The sequence below is a fragment of the Triturus cristatus genome, chromosome 10, assembly GCF_964204655.1.
Source record: "Triturus cristatus chromosome 10, aTriCri1.1, whole genome shotgun sequence".
NCBI lineage: Eukaryota > Metazoa > Chordata > Amphibia > Caudata > Salamandridae > Triturus > Triturus cristatus.
The window spans coordinates 882860779-882882928 of NC_140593.1; the positions used below are offsets into that span (position 1 = coordinate 882860779).

The 22150-nt window shown below is 47.2% G+C and overlaps 1 protein-coding gene and 3 non-coding genes across 8 annotated transcripts in view; all 4 read left to right on the forward strand.

Annotated features, from left to right (window-relative positions):
- TBRG4 (transforming growth factor beta regulator 4) overlaps positions 1–22150 on the forward strand; it is a 79437-nt gene that overhangs the window by 53260 nt on the left and 4027 nt on the right. For all 5 annotated transcript variants that reach the window (XM_085628563.1, XM_085628562.1, XM_085628560.1 and 2 more), the window contains 3 exons: positions 3401–3545; positions 5024–5269; positions 12028–12139. In XM_085628563.1, coding sequence (XP_085484689.1) covers positions 3401–3545; positions 5024–5269; positions 12028–12139 — 503 coding nt within the window. The remainder of the gene's footprint in view (positions 1–3400; positions 3546–5023; positions 5270–12027; positions 12140–22150) is intronic.
- Positions 4766–4901, forward strand: LOC146796162 (small nucleolar RNA SNORA5). The gene has a single exon (XR_014970290.1). It is a non-coding gene; the product is annotated as a small nucleolar RNA SNORA5 (small nucleolar RNA).
- On the forward strand, positions 5599–5735 carry LOC146796163 (small nucleolar RNA SNORA5). Its single transcript, XR_014970288.1, has one exon. It is a non-coding gene; the product is annotated as a small nucleolar RNA SNORA5 (small nucleolar RNA).
- LOC146796164 (small nucleolar RNA SNORA5) lies at positions 12731–12864 on the forward strand. Its single transcript, XR_014970289.1, has one exon. It is a non-coding gene; the product is annotated as a small nucleolar RNA SNORA5 (small nucleolar RNA).

The following is a 22150-nucleotide window of genomic DNA, read 5'->3' on the forward strand; positions in this document are numbered from 1 at the left end:
CCTGTCCTTGGCTCCGGCTTCACCAGGGCGTGCCCCGCGGGAGAGGGAAATGTGTTTTATAGCACTTGGTACACAGTAGCTGGTAGTTCTAGTCCCTTACTTTAAACCCGTTGCTGCTGATGAGCGTCATGCTAATTTGTCATGGTGGTGTAGGCAAAGGATGCATGTGAATAGGTCTGGTGACTGATGAGAAACTAGTGCAAATGTCTTTTCCAGCCAACTTCTTTTCAACATGTGAGGTTTTCTCCTGTTTAGCAGAAGGCACTCAAGATAATTGGCCTAAATATACATATCTAAAACCACTTGTGATATTGCTTTCAATTCCTACAGAAGGACCAATTCTTTGGTTTTCAGCACTACATGAGAATCTGGTATTTCCCAGGCACTTTCTCAGACACTGTGGTATAGATTTTGATTCATAGTTCCAGAAAGTATAGCTTGCACGTGTATTAACAGATGCCTGAACCTGATTAGAGAGTTATGCATTAATTATTATGTTGTAGGACACAGGCTGCCCCTTAGGCCAGCATTTGCACTGCAATATGAATTCCTAGTGCGAGCGCAGTGCATTTGGACTTGTAATATCAGTATGGAAATGTTTTGTTTTTCATCACAGGAACGTAGATCCTCCTGGGCATGCTTTGAATCGTTTGGTAGACTGTGGCAAAACTATTCTCCAGTCCCTATGCTGTGGAGGGTTACATTACCGGTGGATAGTGATTACTTGTCACTATGTAGCATATGGGAGCATGGTCAAGCCCATGGCTGCCTCCAGTGAGCTTGCATTTCCAGCTTTAGAGGTGTCTTTAGTGTGAAGAGATTTTCACCATTATTTGAAAAGACACCGGGAGAAAAGAAAACTTATTCGACTGTGGTAGGGGCTAACTGTTTCTTTGCATGTGGAGTTGTATTGTGGCAGTCACAACCAACACACAGCTATGTTATATCTCTAAGCATTAGTTGTACATCTTATCTTTAGATACATTTTATAGATGATTCCAGAAGGCACAATTTCTCGGGTGGGAAGTAAAGTGCCTAACGATGGGCTCTTGGGAAAAGGTCCTACACAGGTACATTGTTGTCACTTGTAGCATCTAATGGTGGAAATGGTAGATAATCATGAAGTGCTGTATCTGTGGTCCATCAAAAATATTTGATCACACCTGTAATTATTGTTTTTTTCATTCTGGGACAGATCATAGTAATAACCATCCCCATTCCATGCTCATCCCTCCCACAAATGAAAAAAGAAAATCGAACACACCTTGGTTTGCTAGAAACTAATCCCCATATATTCCATCTAAATATAAGTTTATCATGTATGCTTAGCCTGAAAACAACACCCTGTCATCTTAAGTTGGTGACTTTCAACTTGTGTCCAGCTTGCCAGTATCGTCTTTAACTGCATGCTGCTATTCATTGCATGTGTGAATTGGGTACACAGTACCTGTACCTGATTAGTTGTGATTTGACTTCAGGACTAATCAACACACTGACAGAATAACCATGATTGGTAAAAGTTTCACGTCCAATATTGGAATGCATTGCATATAGTGAAGATTGATTTCAACTTAAAATGTGTCTTTCTGCTTCTCGTAAAAGCACCAGCATCTAGCAACATTTATTTTAAGAAATGCTATTTAATATTCGTGGAGCGACCTTCGTAGCAACGTGTAGGAAGCTGCCTCTGTATATGGTATACAACTAGGTGGTTACATCGTGCACAGTCCAGAGACTCCCCCAGAAGTGCACAGGGCTCAATGTGACCCAAAGTGCTCTATTTGTGGTAGTGTGGACCAGCAGCATTAGGCCTAACATAGAGGAGTGTAAGACATTTAACTAATAAATGACACGCGACTCAAATAGGAGATCCACAGCAATTTTAGAAAAATAAGCTTCTTTCAAGATTTATTTTAAGACCAAGTTGTTTGCAAAAAGCTAAGTAAATTTTTCAGCAAAAATACTTTAAAAAGTGGACACTTAGTGCAATTTTCTAGCTTTTCAATGTTAAGTACTCGACTTACAGATTCAGTCTTTGGTTAACACCAGGCAGGGTTCCAATCCGTTCCAAAAGTGCTCGTGCAGATATACCCACACCTGAGATATGGTGCACCAAGCCGTGGGGCTTGTAAGGCCTGCTAGAGGGGTGATTTACCTATATCTGTGGTCGTGCTGCTGGACATGGCACGTGTGCCATGTCGGCCGTCATTTTTCACTGCGCCAAGGCATGCAAGCTGCAGTGGCATGGTCTTGGTGAGAGGGTCACTAGGGGACCCTTTCCATTACCCATGCCCTGGGACTTACAAGTGTGGTGGAAATTGCCAATCGTACAGTTTTAGGAAAGGAGCACTGGCACGGGACCTAGTTGGCACGGATACTGTGCAATTACAATCGAAACATTTTATTGGGAAAAAGTGGGGTGGTGGGCTAACCATGTCAGAGGTTCTTTCTCTCAACATTTGGCAGAAATATCTGGCTGAGTTCTAAAATATGGCGCAATCACATTTTGTGTTTTTTGGCAATTTATGCACAGTGTTATCTTGCAAGAGGTCTCTAGAAGTTCATATCGGGTAAGCCCACAACTTCTGGAAGCATCGATGTAGTTACTGGCATCCTGTAAGTTTCACGGATGATCATAGCTTTTGTAGCGCGGCTCTTGTATGTTCCTTCTTGATACAGGTTCTTTGTAGTTAAGTGTTCCTGGGCATGTGTATATAGCAACTGGTTTATTTGCAAACATTTCAGTGTTAACACAGGAGACAATAACAGACACTAACTCTCTACATTTGCTTACATGGTTGTGGTGGTTTATAATGGCTTGCCACCATGTTATCTTTGTCTGTCTTTTGCTATCTGTAACAGTGACTGCTCTTAGCATTTTCTGTTACACAGACTGTGCCATCTCAGGCTGTCAAGCTTGGTGAGGGATAGTGGATCCTATCCAGAGATGGCATGGATCTTGCTCTGTTGTACCTACACTGGAAAAGACTGCAGTAGAGATGGCTGTGAATAGGGCGATAGGCATTCTGTTTTGCGGCCAGCTGAAGTCTGTATATCCTCCATGCTTTTTCCTTACGTAATTCTCCTACTCCAGCACACCATGCATACATACACTCTGCTGAAGCACATGCGCTGTGACCACCATAAAGGGCAGAGAGAATTTGCTGGAAGGCTGGGAGAGTTTAGAACAGTGACAAATATTGCTGTTTTGTTAGCCAACACCCTTTGTTTCAACTGATGTTTGTAATTTGCCTTTTATAACTACTCGGGTTTTGTATTCCTTGTGGGTTGGTCGCGCTGCTTCTTCCAAGATGGTGGACTGTGTGCTTATCTGTACTGAAGTTAAATACCAATGTGTCTAAGGGTGCATTAGCCTGCCATGTATCTTGTTTCTTTTCAGGTGCACAAGAAACTACCTGCAGAAATGGATGCTTTAGAGCCACAGTTCCAGGTGGACATGGTATGGTCCCTGTGCGTGCTACAGCAAGCAAAGGACTTGTATTTGCAGAGGATGCTACATCCAGATTTTTACATGCAGATCCTAGGTAAATGCGCAGAATGTAATAATGGTATTTAGTCCATGTGTTTTTACACAAGCTGGCAACGTTAATTATGTTTCCACACTTCATATAAGATTTGGAAACTGTTGTCCGACGTTGTCGTTTTTCATTGTGTAAATACTTGGGTAAAATAGTCTATGCATGATTCTGTTTCAGACTGGCATAGCATGGCCAGCGTGAAGATAACCAGGCCAAATGGGCTTGGCTTTGGGTTTTTGTTTCTTAATGTTTTGTGGCCGAAATTGTTCCTACCCAGGCTTTCCTCACCACAGACCCTTCACTCCACCCTCTTTGCCCTTCTATTTTAATGCAAAAAAGTTTTTTAAAATTTTTTAAAAAGTGGCATGTACGCAACAAACTGTTGGTCATGAAGTTCGCCACCTCCACTTAACTTAACAAACACAAATGTTTATTTGGGTTAGTTGGTAAATTCGATCATCCTATTTTTGTCTGTCACAGGTGCCAGATTTACTCTTGAAATATTTAGTTTGGATCTTCCTGAAACATTTTAGTGCTGGATTTATTGGCGTTACTCATTAAGTAATTCCGTAACTTGTATCCAGAATGCTGTTCATATGTACCCTTCTTCACAATGCCTCCAATGTTTGTTAGCGATGGCAGGATGTATAATTTCGGACGTTTTAGGCTGCCTGTCGATATACTATGCCACACAAAAGCAGTTTGTTCGCATCAGTAACCCCTCCCCCCCCTGGCTTTAAAACCTCTTTCCAATATTTTACAGTGAATGTGGTGGGTACCACTTTTGCATTTGTCTCTGATTGCAGCTAACGTCATTGTTTGAATGTTAGTAATGCATTGCAGTCCGAAATCATGATTAGTCCATTTAACTGTATCCTCATTAAAGAAATTTGGATAGAAAAGTTTGCAAAAATATTAGCTTATTGCTTAACAAGGTAGGATGGTGCAGGCTTGTGTAAAATACATATGCGTCAATATTTGGGCATCTGTGGATAGTAGGTGTAAATATCAGTGTACCATGGCATCAGAACAATGATGGATTGCAGAACCTGGCATATTTTCACATTCCTGCATCTCTGACCTAATTGAGAGGTTTTCAGAAATGTGTATTGGTAACTATTCTAGTATTAATTGGTTGTGCAAATCATCGTATATGACTGCAGACCATCTTGCAGCTTCAAGGCATGCCTTATGACAACCGCACAGAAATGGCCTGAAGTTCAACCTGCAGTCTTGTCAAATTCAGTTCTGACTTTTCAGTGGCAGACACTGGCCCAAAAGACTGCTACAGTAAAGCCCGGCAGCCCATGGGCCTCAGTCTCTATCAGTTGATACTGGGGATAAAAAGCGCTGCTGACAGATAAGATCATATGTGCTTTGAATATCTCCTTTAAGTCGTTTTGTGTACATCTTTTAGGTTGTACAAAGTTGTCTCTTACACTTACTGTTCATCCCTTGTAATTGAATATGCTTTTGTTATCCAGGTGACCAGTCGGCCAAGGCCCGTAACTACAGACTGAAGCTGGTGTGCATCAACTCCAGTGCTAGGTTTGACTGTGCCGAGTACCAGGGGCCCTACATTCCCTCTGACATCCTGCACAAAGAAGTCCTGCTGCATGGTGACCGCAAACCCACCCCACTGCAGACCGGCCTGGCCGAGGCGTTGAAGGCAGTTGCTGGAGACACTTGCTTTCGTCCTGGTGTGATTACTGTGTACGGCTGGCAGATAGGTATTGCTAGTTCCCTAAGCCTGCACATTTTGTAAGCTCTGTCTTCTTGCCTCTGTACTGATATCCTATAGACCGCTGCAGATGAGATTTTCTTATTCCCTGTTGGGCTTCTGTTTTGAACAGCCACCAAATTTATCAAGTAATCTCAATCAATAAATTGGCATGGTTTTCCCAGTCGAAAAAAACCCAGTGGGTTTGTCAGTGATAGTTGCAGTGCCACAGTAAACGTATTTGAATGCTGAAAAGTAATCCTCTCACAAGTTGAAAATATACCATTTAGAGTATTGTCGCTTTTTGGTGACTCCACCCTTATTGATCAGAATTCATGTTGCAGCCTCGTCAAATTCAGATCCGTCTCCTTTGTGGCGGGGTCTGGCCCATAAGGCTGCTACAGTGAATGCTTGTTGCTCATGGGCCCCATGTAGTTGGCACTTGACAATGGGGATGAGATGTGCAACAGACATCCCGAATTCATGAGTCTGCTATTCTACCTAGGTCTTTGCAAGTTTACTAGGCTGGCTTTGAGGTGTAGTTCCTAAAGCCATCACTGCAGATGTTTCGCATCATAACTCCTTGTGATACATTAACTGTTTTTTCCTTTGTGCTAACAGAAAGCTTGACTTTTACTAGATTATCCTACTGCCGGTAATTTGCAATCGTTTTTTCTGTTTTTATGAATTTGATAATGCTTCCTAAAAGGCTTAAGGGCTTTCATATTGAGACCATGGTGTATGACCTTTTCAGTTGCCTCCTGCCCTGTCCCTGTGCTTTGCACTCTATCGGGTTTGGTGTAGCCCTGTTGCAATTTGTTTTTTGAAAATCAGTGATTTTCTTCTTGGGCTTTTTCAGACTTTTTGTAAGCTTCATAACAATTGTTCGTGAATAATTAAACTACAGCTTGCCCTATAATGCCATAAAACCATCCATTCACTCTATAAAATCCCTAAATCTGTGACAACTGAACTTGCTCATTTAAAAAAAAAAAAAGTTATTCTGTAACCATTTTTTTTTTTTTTTTTTTTTTTTGTTAAAGAATTTTCTGACACTGCATTTTCTGAAGGTCACTCTTTGAGGATGGGCTTCGCACCTCTGGAATTTTGTGCATCCACAGATTTATCAAACCTACCATCTGTCAGGAAACAAAATGACTTTCCTGTTCTTCTAGGCTACTGTCCATCACAAGCTCAAATCCTGCTGGCCGATAAGCTCTCGGTCACTACCTCGACATCTCCAACTGATTTTCTGTAAACCATTCTGTTGCTGAGTGTAAATATGTTCTCTCTGTTTTTATAAAGTAACGATTAACTTCTTGCACCAACTAAGTGGTCATAATGGTGCTCACTCTGTCTAAAAAGTAATGGCGGAAGTGGGCACAGTTTCTTGTTACCTTTTTAAAGGTTCATATCTAAAAGAAACACGTTGGTTATAGATTCCTTACCTTAGAATTACCCCCAGGCGTCCGACTGGATCCCGTCGGAAGGTGGCGTCGGTCAGCGTCGTGGTGATGTCGCGGCAGCGTACGCGCTGACGGCAGCTTTTTTTTTTTTTCTTTTTGTACTTTATGCCAGCCAGCGCAGATCCGGGAAGAGCGGTACCTCAGTCATTTTTTGAATAACTTTTTCTTGACTTTTGTCGACCTTCTTTTCTCGAGTCTTCAACTCCGTAAGGTGCACGGGGGATGCCCGGTTTCAAAGCCTGCGGATTCTGCAATCGCTGACGAGGCGCGTGGGTGGTGCCACCCCCGCGGCTCTGCGTGCGGAGCCAGAAGGGTCGACTCCGAGCGTCCCTCCCTTTCCGGGACCTGGAGCGACTCCTGCCCAGCTTCATACGTTCCACGATGTGATGCATGCCATCTTTGGGTGAACAGACCCCGCTGGCGTGCCTTCGGCCCCATGGACTCTGTTGGGGGGCCTAGGTCTTTGCTGACGGCGGCTCCGGCCTCCGTGCCGCAGGCCCCCCTTGGATCCAGATCGGCACTAGTTGACCTTATTATACCTCCACCGGCGCTGCTTACGACGGCACTACTACCGTGCCAGACGCCGGTCGGCCCCAGCCTCCTCTCCGACGTGGACACGGAGCCGGATCGGTGCACCAGGTGGGGGTTTGCTCCTAGGGCCTCTTTCCAACCACAGTGGCACTCAGTGGAAGATCAGGAGGACTGGGAGGAGTCGGTGACCCTTTAACTGACCAGCGTGAGCCTGAGCAGGACTGGAGAGAGGAACTGGGGGATGCCAGTAGCCTTGACACTTCACCAGACTGTGGCATGTTGTCGTCTCCTTCTGTGGCTACGGAGGAGGGAGCATCATACGCTGTGGTGTTGCGTAGGGCAGCCAAGGCTCTCCACCTCGAGCTTCCTATGGTGGTGGTCAGGACTAACCTCCAGACTGAGGTGCTTCAACAGGCGGCCAGCTCTTCGGAGCCACTTCCGTTTAATGAGGCCCTCACTGACCTCCTTTGGCGTACGTGGTCCAGGCCCAAAACGGGGGCTCCCGTGGAGAGGATGATTGCCCGACGCCATCGCCCGGCTCCAGGCGACCCCACTTTACTTTCCCAACACCCCACCCTGGAAAGCTTGGTGGTTCAAGCCACTACCTCCAAAAGCGCAATCCCTATCGCTCCACCGGAAAGGGAATCCAAGAAGCTGGACCATCTTGGCAAGAAAACTTTCTCTTCCGCCAGCTTAGGACTGCAGTCCGTAAACACCACATGTCTCTTGGGCTGTTGTTCGCACTCAGTGTAGGATATGGTGGCGCAAGTGCTGCCTCAGTGTCCGGAGGAGGTCTGCACAGTGTTCTCCCAGGCTGTCGCCGCCAGGAGAGATGCAGCTAAGTTTATGATCCGTTGTGGGCTGGACACCGCCGGCTCTCTGGGCAGGACCATTTCAACGTCATTAGCGCTTCTACACCATGCCGGGATGAGGTCCACTGGCTTTTCAGGGGATGTCCAGTACACCTTGATGGACATGCCCTTTGATGGCCGTTGCCTTTTTGGCGTCAAAGCGGACAACGCCCTAGCGCGCTTCACGGACTATGGCCAAGTCTTTGGGTCTCTCCTCACGTCGGCGGCGCAGTCTGCTTTTCGCCCCTTTCGTGGCTACAGAAGGGGTGCCCCTCTACGTCCCACCTAGGGCCACAGGCCGCAGCAAGTTATCCAGCAAATGGAAACTACCGGCGAGGTTCCAGGGGCCAGCGGGCGGCCAGTCCACCAACCTCCCCCCCCCCCCCCCCGCAGCAGCCTCCAAACCTTCCTAGTCCGGCCTCCCTCCCCTCCCCTTCGAGACTACCCCTCCAGCCATGCCACAGCGATACCACCGCATGTCAGAGGATCATCTGGCCTTTCTTCAACAGGAAGTTACAGCTCTCTTGGCCAAGGGAGCCATCTGGCGCATTCCTGTCCCAGAAGTAGGTTGTGGTCGTTACTCACTCTACTTTCTGGTCCCCAAGAAGGAAAAGGGCCTGCGTCCTATCTTGGACCTCAGGGACGTCAATCGCTTCCTCCGGAAGGAGAAGTTCAAGATGTTGGCACTTGCTCAGGTCTTGTTTGCCCTCGACCCGCAAGACTGGATGGTAGTGTTGGACTTGCAGGACACTTATTTTCACATCCCCGTCCTGCCGGCCCACCGGTGTTACCTGCGGTTCACGGTAGGCCACGAGCACTTTCAGTTCACCGTGCTCCCCTTTTGGCCTTACCAGCACCCCTCTGGTGTTCACGAAAGTGATGGTGGTGGTCGCAGATCAAGGGTTTCAGTCTTCTCCTATCTCGACGACTGGCTGTTGAAGGCGGGCTCACCCCAGGCAGTAGTCTCCCTCCTCCAGACTGCGGCCGACCTGCATATGCTGGGGTTCTCCATCAATGTGCCGAAGTCGCACCTGCTTCCCTCTCAGAAGCGCCTCTTCATCGAAGCTGTTGTGGACACGACGCAGTTTCGGATCTATCCTCCCCAACAGCGAGTACGGGATATTCGGGCTACAATTCCGTTCTTTCAGCCTCTGTCCTGTGTTTCGGTCAGAATGACCCTGAGGCTGCTGGGCCTCATGGCCTCCTGTATCCTGCTGATCGATCATGCCAGGTGGCATATGCGGGCTCTGCAGTTGGACCTGAAGTTCCAGTGGGCGCAGCATCAGGGGAATCTGTCAGATTGCGTCCAGATCTCGGAGGTCACTGCTCGACAACTACAGTGGTGGCTTACAAACCAGGATTGGGTCAATTGCAGATCCCGCTCCCTTCCCCAACCAGACTACACTGTGGTGACGGATGCCTCCCATCTGGGATGGGGCGGCTACATGGGAGAGGCGGAGATCAGAGGCCTCTGGTCTCCGGAGGAGTCAGAGCTTCACATCAACCTTCTGGAGCTGCGGGCGATTCGTCTTGCACTGAAGGCATTCCTTCTCTCTGTCCAGAGAAGAGTAGTGCAGGTGTTCACGTACAACACCACCGCCATATGGTATTGCAACAAACAGGGCAGGGTGGGTTCGTGGACCCTATGTCAGGAGGCCCTTCGCCCCTGGACATGGCTGGAACATCAAGGCATTTCCTTGGTGGTTCAACACATGGCAGGTTCTCTGAACGCCAGGGCGGACGAATCCAGCTGCAGGTGCTTGATGGATCACGAATGGCGTCTTCACTCTGAGGTGGTGCAAGGTCTCTTTCAACAGCGGGGAGAGCCTTGGTTAGATCTACTTGTCACTGAAGAGAACGCGCAATGTCCGCAATTCTGCGCGTTGGAATTTCCAAGGCGGCACTCGCTCAGCGACGCTTTTCGTCGCGAGTGGAGTTGCGGTCTGTTGTACGCCTTTCCGCCTATACCACTTCTGACGAGAGTGCTGAAGATGATCAGGCGCGACCAGGCCCAAGTCATTCTTGTGGCTCCAATTAGGGCTGCTCAACATGGCCATCGATCCTCCGATCTGACTGCCTCTTCGAGAGGATCTTCTGTCGCAGCAGCAGGGGATGGTCCTCCATCGAACCTGTCCAGTCTCCACCTCCTTGCGTGGAGATTGAGTGGCTGCAGTTGGTGTCTTTCGACCTGCCTCCTGAAGTTTGTGACGTAATCTTGGCAGCCAGGCGTCCCTCCACAAAAACGGTTTACTCCTGCAGGTGGAACAAATTTGTGCCATGGGGCACAGCAAAGGCTGTGGATCCCCTTTCTGCCCCTCTTTCTGAAGTACTCTTGTTCCTTTTCTCGTTAGCCCAGCAGGGCTCTGCTCTAGGCACTATCAAAGGCTACCTTTCTGCCATCTCTGCTTTCCTTCGGCTGCCAGATCAGCCTTCTTTTCAAGTCCCCGGTAGTTAACCGTTTCTTGAAAGGCTTAACACATCTTTTTCATCCAATTCCTTTTGTTATGCCTCAGTGGGACTTGAATCTTGTACTAACTTATTTAATGTGCACTCCCTTTGAGCCTCTTCATAACTGTCCTTTACGCCTCTTAAAACTGCTTTCCTGTTAGCCATCACTTCCGCTAGACGAGTGAGTGAGCTCCAGGCTCTTTGTTCCAAATCTCCTTTCTTGTCTGTTCATCCGGACAAGGTGGTTCTCAGGACCCGTCCATCCTTTGTTCCTAATGTGGTCACTGTTTTCTACATCGGTCAGACCATTACTTTGCCCACCTTCTTTTTCTTCATCCTTCAAAGGAGGAAGAGAGGCTCCACCGTCTGTACCCAAAGCGTGCGCTCTCCTATATGGATTGCACAAAACAGTTCTGAGTGGATGATCAACTTTTTGTTGGCTACATGGGTGCAAAGAAGAGTTGGGCCGTACACAAACGCACCATTTCTTGATGGGTCGTGTTGTGTATTAAGGCTTGTTACTCTCTGGCTAAAAAGGAGCCTCCAGTCGGGCTATGCCCTCACTCCACCAGGGCAACGGCAGCCACTACTGCCTTGGGAAGAGGAGTGCCTCTGAATGAGATCTGTCATCCGGCTACATGGGCATTGCTGCACACGTTCACCAAACACTACTGCCTGGAGAGCCAAGTCCGGAGAGACTACTTTTTATCCGTTCTGTTCTCCAGGACTTTCTGGTGTGATCGCAAACCCACCACTGGTGTTGGTATTGCTGGGGTATCTATTCTAAGGTAAGGATTCTATAACAAACGTGTTTCTTTCAGATGCACAAGTTACTTACCTTCGGTAACGATATATCTGTAAGAAACATTAGTTATAGATCCCTTACCGCCCCACCTATCCTCCCCGTTCTGCGAACTGATTTCTAGGGTTAAGAACATCCTTTCAGGGCCCTAGTTTTGTGCTCCAATGGTCAGTATCTTGCATGGCTCTGTGTTTCTGGCACAGAAAGTTGTGTACAGAACTGGCGTCTGAGCGCGATGGCGACGTCTTGAGTAGCTGCTGCAATGTCATCCCGGCGACCACGACGAAGGACGCGGAGCCGGACGACCGACGCAACCTTCCAACGCGCAGAGGTACTGTTGCCTAAAAACTTTCCGGATCCTTTCTGATGCCTGGGGGTAATTCTAAGGTAAGGAATCTAACTAATGTTTCTTACAGATATATAGTTACCGAAGGTAAGTAACTTGTGCTATTGCCCAACTGTCCCGAATTGAACTCCACCAAACACTTGCACCAGTCTGAAATGATGCAATTACTGTGTGAAGAACCCGGGTTTTAAAGTACCTAAATAAAATGCAAATTCTTCTTTGTTTCTGCTCTCCTTCTTTGTTTTGTTGTAAAATGGAAGTTGTTACATTGCAGTGATTATGCATGTTGAAGCTTGATGCAGTCCGGATCAATTGCTTTTTCAGATGGAGAGCTGGTTTTGGACACAGAGAACAAACCCCTACCTCTGAATGAGCTGGTGGCACCGCATTTGCCTAAGTCTGCTGGTACAGAGCCTTTGCCCCCAGGTGCAAAAAGGTAAGGGAAATTCAAACTTGCATCAATCTACATATTTTGTAACTTGTACTTGATACATAACATGCTAAGTAACCATGTAAGTTCCTAGTTTGCTGTCCAACTAGGAAACCAGAGTGGTTATTTAACTATCAAATTGTATGAGCCTGTGGAAATCTCCTACCTTCTCCAGGCTTATTTGCCTTTCTTTCCAAAATAAAAATCCTGAAGAAAAAACGCGAATAACCTCATTAACTGCTAAGAAACATTGGCCTGTACATTTTAGTTGGACCCTGAATAGTAGCTGGGTTTTTATTTAACCAAAAAAACCTTTTTGTATAGTTTCTTTCTTTCTGAATGCTTATTTGATTAATTTGTCCTTTGTGAACAAACTGTACAAAAGATGTCAGCAGTGCAACAATTCCTCAACAAATAATCTGAGGCTTATTTGTCTGTCTAGAAGTGTGATGCTAGGGACTGAAATAAACTGCTGTTGCTGTCTCTCTCTTCTAGGTTTGTCCTTTAACGTATGGTTATTTCCCTTTCCCATTCATATGCCGCACGCCCCATTTGAATGCGCACTCCTCCTAGAAATGTTCCCAACCCTTTGTGTCCTGCAGCCTTGTCAAATTCAGTCCTACCTCCTATGTGGTGGGCACTGGCCCAAATGGCTGCCACAGCAACTGTGTAGCTCATGGGCCTCACATCCGTCATTGGGTGATGGGGATAAGAACGTGCTTCAGACAAGTCTTTCATGAATGACCTCCTAGCTTTTATAATCTTAAATCTGTTGATCTGTTTCAGTTATGGCAGAATGAAGATAATTAAGGCTGCGTCTTCTTTAGTTGGATTATGTTGGCATGAATGGCACAGGCCTGAAGAGTTTGCTAACTCCCTACAGATCTAATTGTAAACATGTTGCTTTTTAGTAGTTTTGCAGGCCTACTGTTTTAGAAGGAAGTGAATTGGAAGAATTAACACATTTCCTGCTTATTCATTAAGGTTATGTTGTCCTTGGGAGATCCTATGTTAACAAAGTCACTTTAAATACTGGGCATGTAAGGGTTCATTGCAATTTTCGTCTGTGTGGAATAGTAATGGGGTTGTATAAGAGTCTTGCCCTCGATGCACAGCTAAGGTAAATGTCAGCATAACATTAAAGAGTAAAGGCAAACTTTTAAGGCACAGTTAGAAAATAAAATAAATGTGTAGTGCTGCACTGAGCGAGATAATATGCATTAGCCCACATATGTTTTTTAATTTACCCAACGATATGTTAGGTTGTAAAGTTTAAGGCCGAATTAGTTTATGACCTAATTTGCCCTTTGTAAGGGATTCTTGGCAGGTGGATATCTATTCATTTACTAGTGCAGGTTTCTCCACCATGAGTGCAGAGAAAAGAAATCTGCAATAGTAAATGCCACCACACAGGGGGTCTGCTAAGTGAGAATTTCAAAGCGTGGTTTGCCTTGAAGGTCTGAAAATACCACAAATCCTAGTTTAATGGCATTCCTAAACTCTCGTCTGACCTCTTCCCACCCGGGGATTGGATAAAGATTTTTTTTTATCTGGGCACTGAAGTAAGTTTCCTTTCGAAATGGTATTTGTTGGAGGGTGTAAAGGACCTGTTTTCTTCAGTTATGCTTTCCTGTCAAGAGCAAAAAGTGCGTTTGCACAGGAGGCTCCGAAATGGAAGTTCTCACAAAGAGAAAATGAGCCTTCACAAAAAAAAGTGATGCCATGTCCAGAAGTATGCCTGGAAACCTGCTCCTGGCACAGCTTTCTAGACCCACTTTGTGGATGTTAGTCAATAAAAAAAATTGACAATTACACTCTGGTGAAGGCACAAATCTCTGCCTTACATTTTGTTTTCCTGAATAGGTCCAAACCTTTTTAAGATGCTACTACCACTTCTTTACACTATATATGCAAGTTCTGGAGTACTTTAATCAAACTTGTATGGCTACCACCATTAATTTAATAAGGCAAGTTAGCTGCCCTCTCGTCTGAACTGAATAAATCAAGGAAACCATCCCTTTTTAGTGCCTGGGAATTTAAATTTGAAACTATAGCATTTTCTCCCACATGGTTGCAACAGATAGTCAAGAAGGTAAGACTGTACCTAACCTAAGAATGTGTAAACAGATGTAAACTCACATCTCAGACGTACCCTTAATGTTAGTCCTGACATCTGAATGTTTCAAGCCTTGATTTCTAACTCAGTTGGTGAAAGAGGGCAATGAGTACCAAATGTAAGATTGGGTGGATGTCTTGCCGATCTTTTATAAAAAAATAATTTACCATAATGCTCAATCTAAGTTTCTAATACCCAAACCTTCATTATTGCACCGGTCTATGCCATGCTATTGAATAACCTTTTAGGGCAAGGGATTATTTGTTTTGGTTGATTCTGGATTTTTAAGCACTAAGGGCCAGATGCATCAAAGGGTTTTGCCCATTCTGTCTCTATGGGAAAATGTGTTGATGCATATGGCCCTAAATTTCAATCCTAATTCTGAAGAGCAGTTTATAAGCAGTGGGTACTGAAACCTCTTTCTAACTTCTGGATATTTCTATCTGTGGAAGTTCTTCACTGGTTCCTTTATTGATTTGTGTTAAGCAGCGCATGGGTTTCTTGACTAGCTGCTGGTTTTTACATTTAATTTTCTAATATTTCAGTTTTTTTCATTTTCTGATTTCTGGGTATTGACTATTGATTGGTTCCCTGATATATTCCTTATATGCTAGCTGATAGTTTCTTGATGGGGACTAATAAAGCTAAACCAACTTTTCTGTGATTATCTGATAAATACAGCATGATCAATTATATTTTGTTTCCATGTTTTTATTGCAGAATTTTTTCCTTTCCCTCTTAGCCTTTGACTTGCTGTCTTTCCAATGTAAATATGCCTTCTATTGATTACTCATGTTCTCTCCATTTCTCATGAGCTTACTTAACACAATACTAGGAACACCAAATAAGATTTTATTGAGTTACCAGCAGTTACTGAATTGCCTCAAGTGTGAAAGATTAGTTGTGATCTGTTATATGTGAGGAACATGTTTTCTATACCTTATTAACAGTCTCCACATTGTTTACCATTGACACTAATGCAGAATTTGGCGGGGGGGAATTATAGTTGAGGTAGACAACCAGTCTGTGGTTGCTTTTGCACTAGCTCCTGCCCTTACGTGATGCTTTCAAGCTACTACTGACCACCCAAAGAGGTGCCTACAACACAGCCCTATAATATTTCACAATGGATAGGTCTTCAATAATATTAAGTTCGAGGCATGTGGGCTGCTGAATTCATATCTGTGCATAGATCGCCGCCTAGTGTTGGGTCCGGATGTTTGCACGTTGTTGTCCTGGAAGAGTCTTCGAAGTATCCTTGGATAGGTGACTCCTCCCCTGGACTACAGTGCGCATGGGCATCCTCTCCATCCTCAGATTGTTTTTTTCCGCCATTGGGTTCGGATGTGCTATCTTAGCTCAAGTTAGGAAAATATTTTTTCGAGGCCAAAAGGCCTTTAGTTCGCGTCGGTACTGTTTATCGATCGGGTTTCGATAGAATTTGTTAGTTTACTAACTTTCAGCACCGACTGCTTTCGCATTTACCTGTCCATCGACTACTTCGACGATGGAATCCAGGACGCCATTCAAAAGGTGTCCGGTATGCAATGCGAAGTACCCACACATCGACGTCCATCCGGTGTGCAACAAATGCCTTTCGCCGGACCACGACGAGTCAACATGCATGGCCTGTGCCCGGTTCCGCTCGAAGAAGACTCTGCGGAATCGACGAGCGGCGAGACTCGAGGCGCAGCACGCGGCACCGGCCCCAACAGACATCTTCGGCGAGGCCGAAGACGTCGAGGAATTGGAAGTCTTGCCCTCCAGTCCCGTTTCCGAACACGAACCCGGATCGGACGAGGAAGACGAGTCACTCTTCCACAGAGGTGAAGACGACACCGAGGTAGGAGACGACGAGGAGGCCTTCGGGGCCGAAGAAAGTAGCTCCAATGATGAACAAGGCCTACCTGTTCAAACCGTTCAAACACCAGTGCCACAGCCTATGGCTCCGGTCGAGGGATCGCCTTCGGGCCTTACCCGAGACCCATCCCGCAGTTCTTCGGCCCCGCCCTCTGGCCCGGCCTCGGACGTTCAGCGGCAGCCATTACTACATAAACAGGCTGGTTTCCCTACCACAAAACCGAAACCGAAAGCTGCTCAGGTTCCAACGAAACCGAAACTGAAAGTAGCGCTGGTCGGATCGAGGCCTTCGACGCCAGCGCACCGCGTCGGCACCGACCGCACCAAGAGGGACTTCGGTGCCGAACTTGAAGCGGGCGACGTTGGAGTCGACAAACGGAAAAAAGCCATCGGCACCGACAAACCTGCTCGGCTACCGGCACCGACGACACCAAGGGCCGTACCGCCTGCTGTGTCTCACATCGCTCCCTCGACGACACCTAAGCCTCAGGTATCGAAGACTTCGACGGTGATCTCTTCACCCCGACTCGATGACCCGCCGGCGCCGAAAAAATCTACGGCCGCCTCTACGAGCCTGGCCGGTGCCAAAGCCTCGAAGGCGCCCCAAGTACGACCTGGTGCGACGCAAGGCAGCAAAACCACACCTGTCCTCCAGGACACGTCGGGCTCCGGTTCGGTCGGAGCTCCCGCAGCCTCTTCGGTGCCGACCAACATTACCTTCGGTTTGCCTCCGTCAACACTCCCAAAAATGTTCCAACTCAGGACACGGGTCACCCAACCTACGGTCACACCTGCTGAGACGTCTCCGGCACGTATCATCGACGCCGACACTGGCAGGATGATTCTCCAGGACCGAAGGATAACTTCGGAGCCGCCATTGGACCCTTTCAGGATCCCACTAAAAAGGAAGTTGCCTGCAGAATCGGAACCTCTCCTTTATGAACCCTTCCATTCATCCTACCAGGATCCACACCGGTTCTCCCCCACACGCTCCGATACAGACGCATTGGAGGACTACATGGCTGACCAAGTCCCCTACCATGTAGACACGGACCCTGATGACCAGCAGGACCCTGATCAAACTTGGGGCGACCCTGCAGACCCCAGTGCACCTCTCGATGCACAGGATCCACAACTCTATGGGGCAAAGACATCTCCTACGGAGGATACTGCGGCGTTCAACGCTCTTATTGAACGTGCTGCCAATAACCATGGGGTGCAGCTTCACTCTGATACCATCGAAGATGACTTTCTAATGGACACCTTTGCATCCTCAGAAAGACATGTAAAGACTCTGCCAATGTTGAAGGGGGTCCTCAAACCAGCCAAGGACATTTTCAAAGAACCCACCAGGGCACGAGTGATAAACCCCAGGATTGATAAAAAATACAGATCAGCACCTGGGGATCCTACTTACATCAGAGGACAATTACCACTCGACTCCATCGTCGTAGCGAATGCACGCAAGAGGGCACACTCGCAAACAACAGGTGACGCTCCTCCCCCGGACAAAGAGTCCAAGGTGTTAGAAACCTCTGGCAAGCGAGTTGCCGCCCAAGCTGCCAACATATGGCGCATAGCCAACACTCAGGCGCTCCTTGCTCGCTATGATAGAGCGCACTATGACACACTTGAGCAAATATTCCAACATCTCCCTGACCAGTTCAAGGAAGGCGCAGAAATGCTCATCAGAGAAGGACAGCTACTAACGAACGCTTCCATCAAATGCGCACTAGATGCTGCAGACACGGCTGCCAGAGCCATAAACACAAGCGTCATGTTGCGACGACATGCCTGGCTACGGATCTCAGGATTCAAGCCTGAGGTACAAAACAATATACTGAACCAGCCCGTCAACCCCGACTATTTATTCGGGCCAGAGGTTGACACCACCCTCAAAGATAAAAAAGGATACGGACACTGCAAAGTCCATGGGCGCACTACAAACTCAGTCCTTTCGGAGCGGCTCCTTTCGTCGCCCCGGAAACAAGGGAGCAGGTAGAGGACAGGGGTCACAACAAACATATAACAAAGGCAATACACAGACCACCTATGATAAAAACACCCGAGGTGGATATCGTGGCTCCAGCACAAAGGGCAGAGGCCGCGGCTACGGCAACACCAGGTCCTCCCCCAAGAACAAGCAGTGACGCCCTCTCCCTTCCTCCCGACCACATAACACCTGTCGGGGGAAGGCTACAAAGGTTCCTGTCCACGTGGAATTCCATCACCACGGACAGGTGGGTCAAAGATATTATAAAATACGGTTACTGTCTGGAGTTAACCTCCACTCCACCCACAATACCACCAAGAAGCCGTCCTATGTCCTCAGAGCAATTAACGCTCTTACAGCAAGAAGTGCAAAGTATGCTTCTAAAAGGCGCTATAGAGGTCGTACCCATCCACGAGCAGGGTGCGGGAGTGTACTCCCTCTACTTCTTAATTCCAAAAAAGGACGGGTCGCTCAGACCTATATTGGACCTGAGACCCCTGAACCAGTACATTCTTTCAGAGCACTTTCATATGCTCACTCTACAGCAAGTCCTTCCGCTTCTCAAGCAGGGAGACTTCCTAGCCACACTGGACCTCAAGGATGCGTACTTTCACATACCCATCCACCCCTCACACAAAAAATACCTCAGGTTCACTGTTCAAGGGCAGCACTATCAGTTCAAAGTCCTTCCCTTCGGCGTGACAACAGCGCCCAGGGTTTTCACGAAGTGCCTAGCTACGGTGGCAGCACATCTACGGAGGCAGCATATACACGTCTACCCCTACCTAGACGACTGGCTCGTTCAAGCGAAGTCAGCCCAGCAATGTGCAAGCCACATGTCCCGCACCATTCACCTTCTTCACAGTCTGGGATTCTCACTGAATTATCCAAAGTCCCATCTCCAGCCCGCACACGTACAACAGTACCTAGGTGCGACTATAGACACTCTGGCGGCCACAGCTCAGCCAAACTTAGTGAGGATCAACAGCATACAACTGCTGATCTCCAAATTCAAACCCAATCACTCACTTCCAGCGCGAGTGTTTATGCAGTTGATAGGCATGATGGCCTCCTGCATCTTCATAGTCCCGCACGCGAGATTACATATGCGCCCACTTCAGGAGTGCCTAGCACGTCAGTGGAATCAGGCTCAAGGACAGTTAAAGGACCTAGTGTTGGTGAGCGGTCGGGCATACAACTCTCTGCATTGGTGGAATCCACAAAACCTTTGCAAGGGCCGACCGTTCCAAGAGCCTGTCCCACAAATAGTACTGACAGCGGACGCGTCTCTCCAGGGATGGGGAGCTCATGTACTCCACTACACAGTGCAAGGACTATGGACAACACAACAAAAGAAGTTGCACATCAACCTTCTGGAATTGATGGCAATCTTCCTAGCCATGAAGGCATTCAAAGTACATCTATGCAACAAGGTCGTGTTGATCCGGACGGACAACATGACCGCAATGTACTACATACAGAAACAGGGAGGCACACACTCTCCACGGTTGTCTCATCTGGCTCAGAGCATGTGGAAGTGGGCCATTCAGAGGAACGTGTTCCTCATGGCGGAACACCTCCCTGGCAAGGACAACCAGATGGCGGATCTGCTCAGCAGACACAGCCACCAAATGCACGAGTGGGAGTTACACCCATCAGTACTCCAACCGTACTTTCAGCAGTGGGGTCATCCGGAGATAGACCTATTCGCGACAAGCAAACGCAAAATGCCCAAGCTTCGCCGCCAGATTCCCACATCCGCAGTCGCAGGGCAATGCGATATGGATGAACTGGTCCGGCAGATTTGCGTACGCTTTTCCCCCAGCGCCATTGATACTGCTAGTGGCCCGCAAACTCCGACAACACTCCCTGACACTCGTCCTAGTTGCTCCCACGTGGGCACGCCAGCCGTGGTACACCACCTTCCTCGAACTTTCCGTGGTGCCGCATCAAAGGCTGCGGATCAAACCCGCGCATTTGACGCAGAACCATGGAGAGGTTCAGCACCCAGATCCGCAACAGCTGAATCTGGCGATCTGGCTCCTGAAGTCCTAGAGTTTGGCTATCTCAACCTGCCACCTGACTGTATGGACATCATCAAGGAGGCCAGGAGACCCACTACCAGAGCTTGCTATGCAGCCAAATGGAAAAGGTTCGTCATTTATTGCGGTAATAATGACATCAACCCGCTGGACGCATCCATCCAAAACATCATCTGTTATCTCTTACACCTATATCGATGCAATCTGGCGTACACCTCTATACGTGTCCATTTGACCGCAATATCAGCCTATCTGCAAACCAGGCAGCACCTCTCTCTATTCAGAGTGCCTGCCATCAAAGCATTCTTGGAAGGGCTCAAACGAGTCATTCCACCTAGTCACCCACCGGCTCCAATGTGGAACCTCAACTTGGTCCTCACACGCCTGATGGGTCCACCCTTTGAACCTCTACACTCATGCGAGATTCAATTCCTTACCTGGAAAGTGGCCTTCCTAGTAGCGATCACTTCCCTCAGAAGAGTTAGTGAACTCCAGGCACTAACCGTTCAAGAGCCATTTATTCAGGTTCACGCCAACAGGGTCGTACTACGTACCAACCCCAAGTTCATGCCCAAGGTAATATCGCAGTTCCACATGAACCAGACTATTGAACTGCCCGTTTTCTTCCAAAACCCACAAACTGTTGCAGAAAGGGCACTACATACACTAGATGTACGGAGGGCCCTCATGTACTACATCGACAGGACTAAACCATTCAGGAAGACAAAACAACTGTTCGTTGCCTTTGCGCCACACCACAAAGGTAACGCCATCTCCAAAGCAGGGATAGCCAGATGGATAGTTAAGTGTATTCAAATCTGTTATCAAAAGGCAAAACGCACATTAACTATTCCACCACGAGCCCACTCAACACGTAAGTTGGGGGCTTCCATGGCCTTCCTAGGAAATATTCCCCTGCATGATATATGCAGAGCAGCCACATGGTCCACTACACACACATTTACAAAACACTATTGCGTAGATGTGCAGTCAAAACAGCAGGCAGCTGTAGGACAGGCTGTTCTCAAAACACTTTTTCAGACCGCTGCAGCTGGCACGGGTAGCCGCCGCTAATAGAGGGCACTGCTATGTATTCTATGCACAGATATGAATTCAGCAGCCCACATGCCTCGAACTGAATATGCTACTTACCAGTATGCATCTGTTCTTGGCATGTAGGGCTGCTGACATTCATATCGCCCTCCCTCCTCCCCGGCGCCTGTCGCAGCTGCAGCTCTCAGAATTACTGCAAGCATGGTCATCACTTTCTGTATCTACTCCATCACTGCCACAATGGCGAAAAACAATCTGAGGATGGAGAGGATGCCCATGCGCACTGTAGTCCAGGGGAGGAGTCACCTATCCAAGGATACTTCGAAGACTCTTCCAGGACAACAACGTGCAAACATCCGGACCCAACACTAGGCGGCGATCTATGCACAGATATGAATGTCAGCAGCCCTACATGCCAAGAACAGATGCATACTGGTAAGTAGCATATTCAATATTCCCCTAATTAGTCCCAAACTCTCTTTGAATCTGCAAGTTCGGTGAAGGCTGACATTTACGGTCACAAGAAATGCCTTTAAGGGAAACTAAACTTCAAACCTTGAACACCATAACTTACTGGTGCTTTATCACCCTCATTCTGTCTTTCAACTTTTTTCCACTCATATTCTCAGTGCGGTTAATTCTAATGTATTTCTCTGAACTTTATAGCTCGCCACAATATAATTGGTCAACCTGAAAGTAATCTGTCCAGGTTCAGAAAAAGTCACTTTGAACCCACTTCATGTCCTACCTGCCACCTTCTATTTCACATGTTCTGATATTGTGGAACTCCACACACACAATTTGCCTGCGAGCATTAGTGCTTCACAAATGCTTAACATTTATCATCCCTGCTGAGCATGAAATTGCTTTTAACCTGAGCTTTGTTTTACTATTGCTGACGGGTGTTTAAAAGAGGAGTGTGGCAGGGTGTGCAAAGAAAAATAACCAGTCGC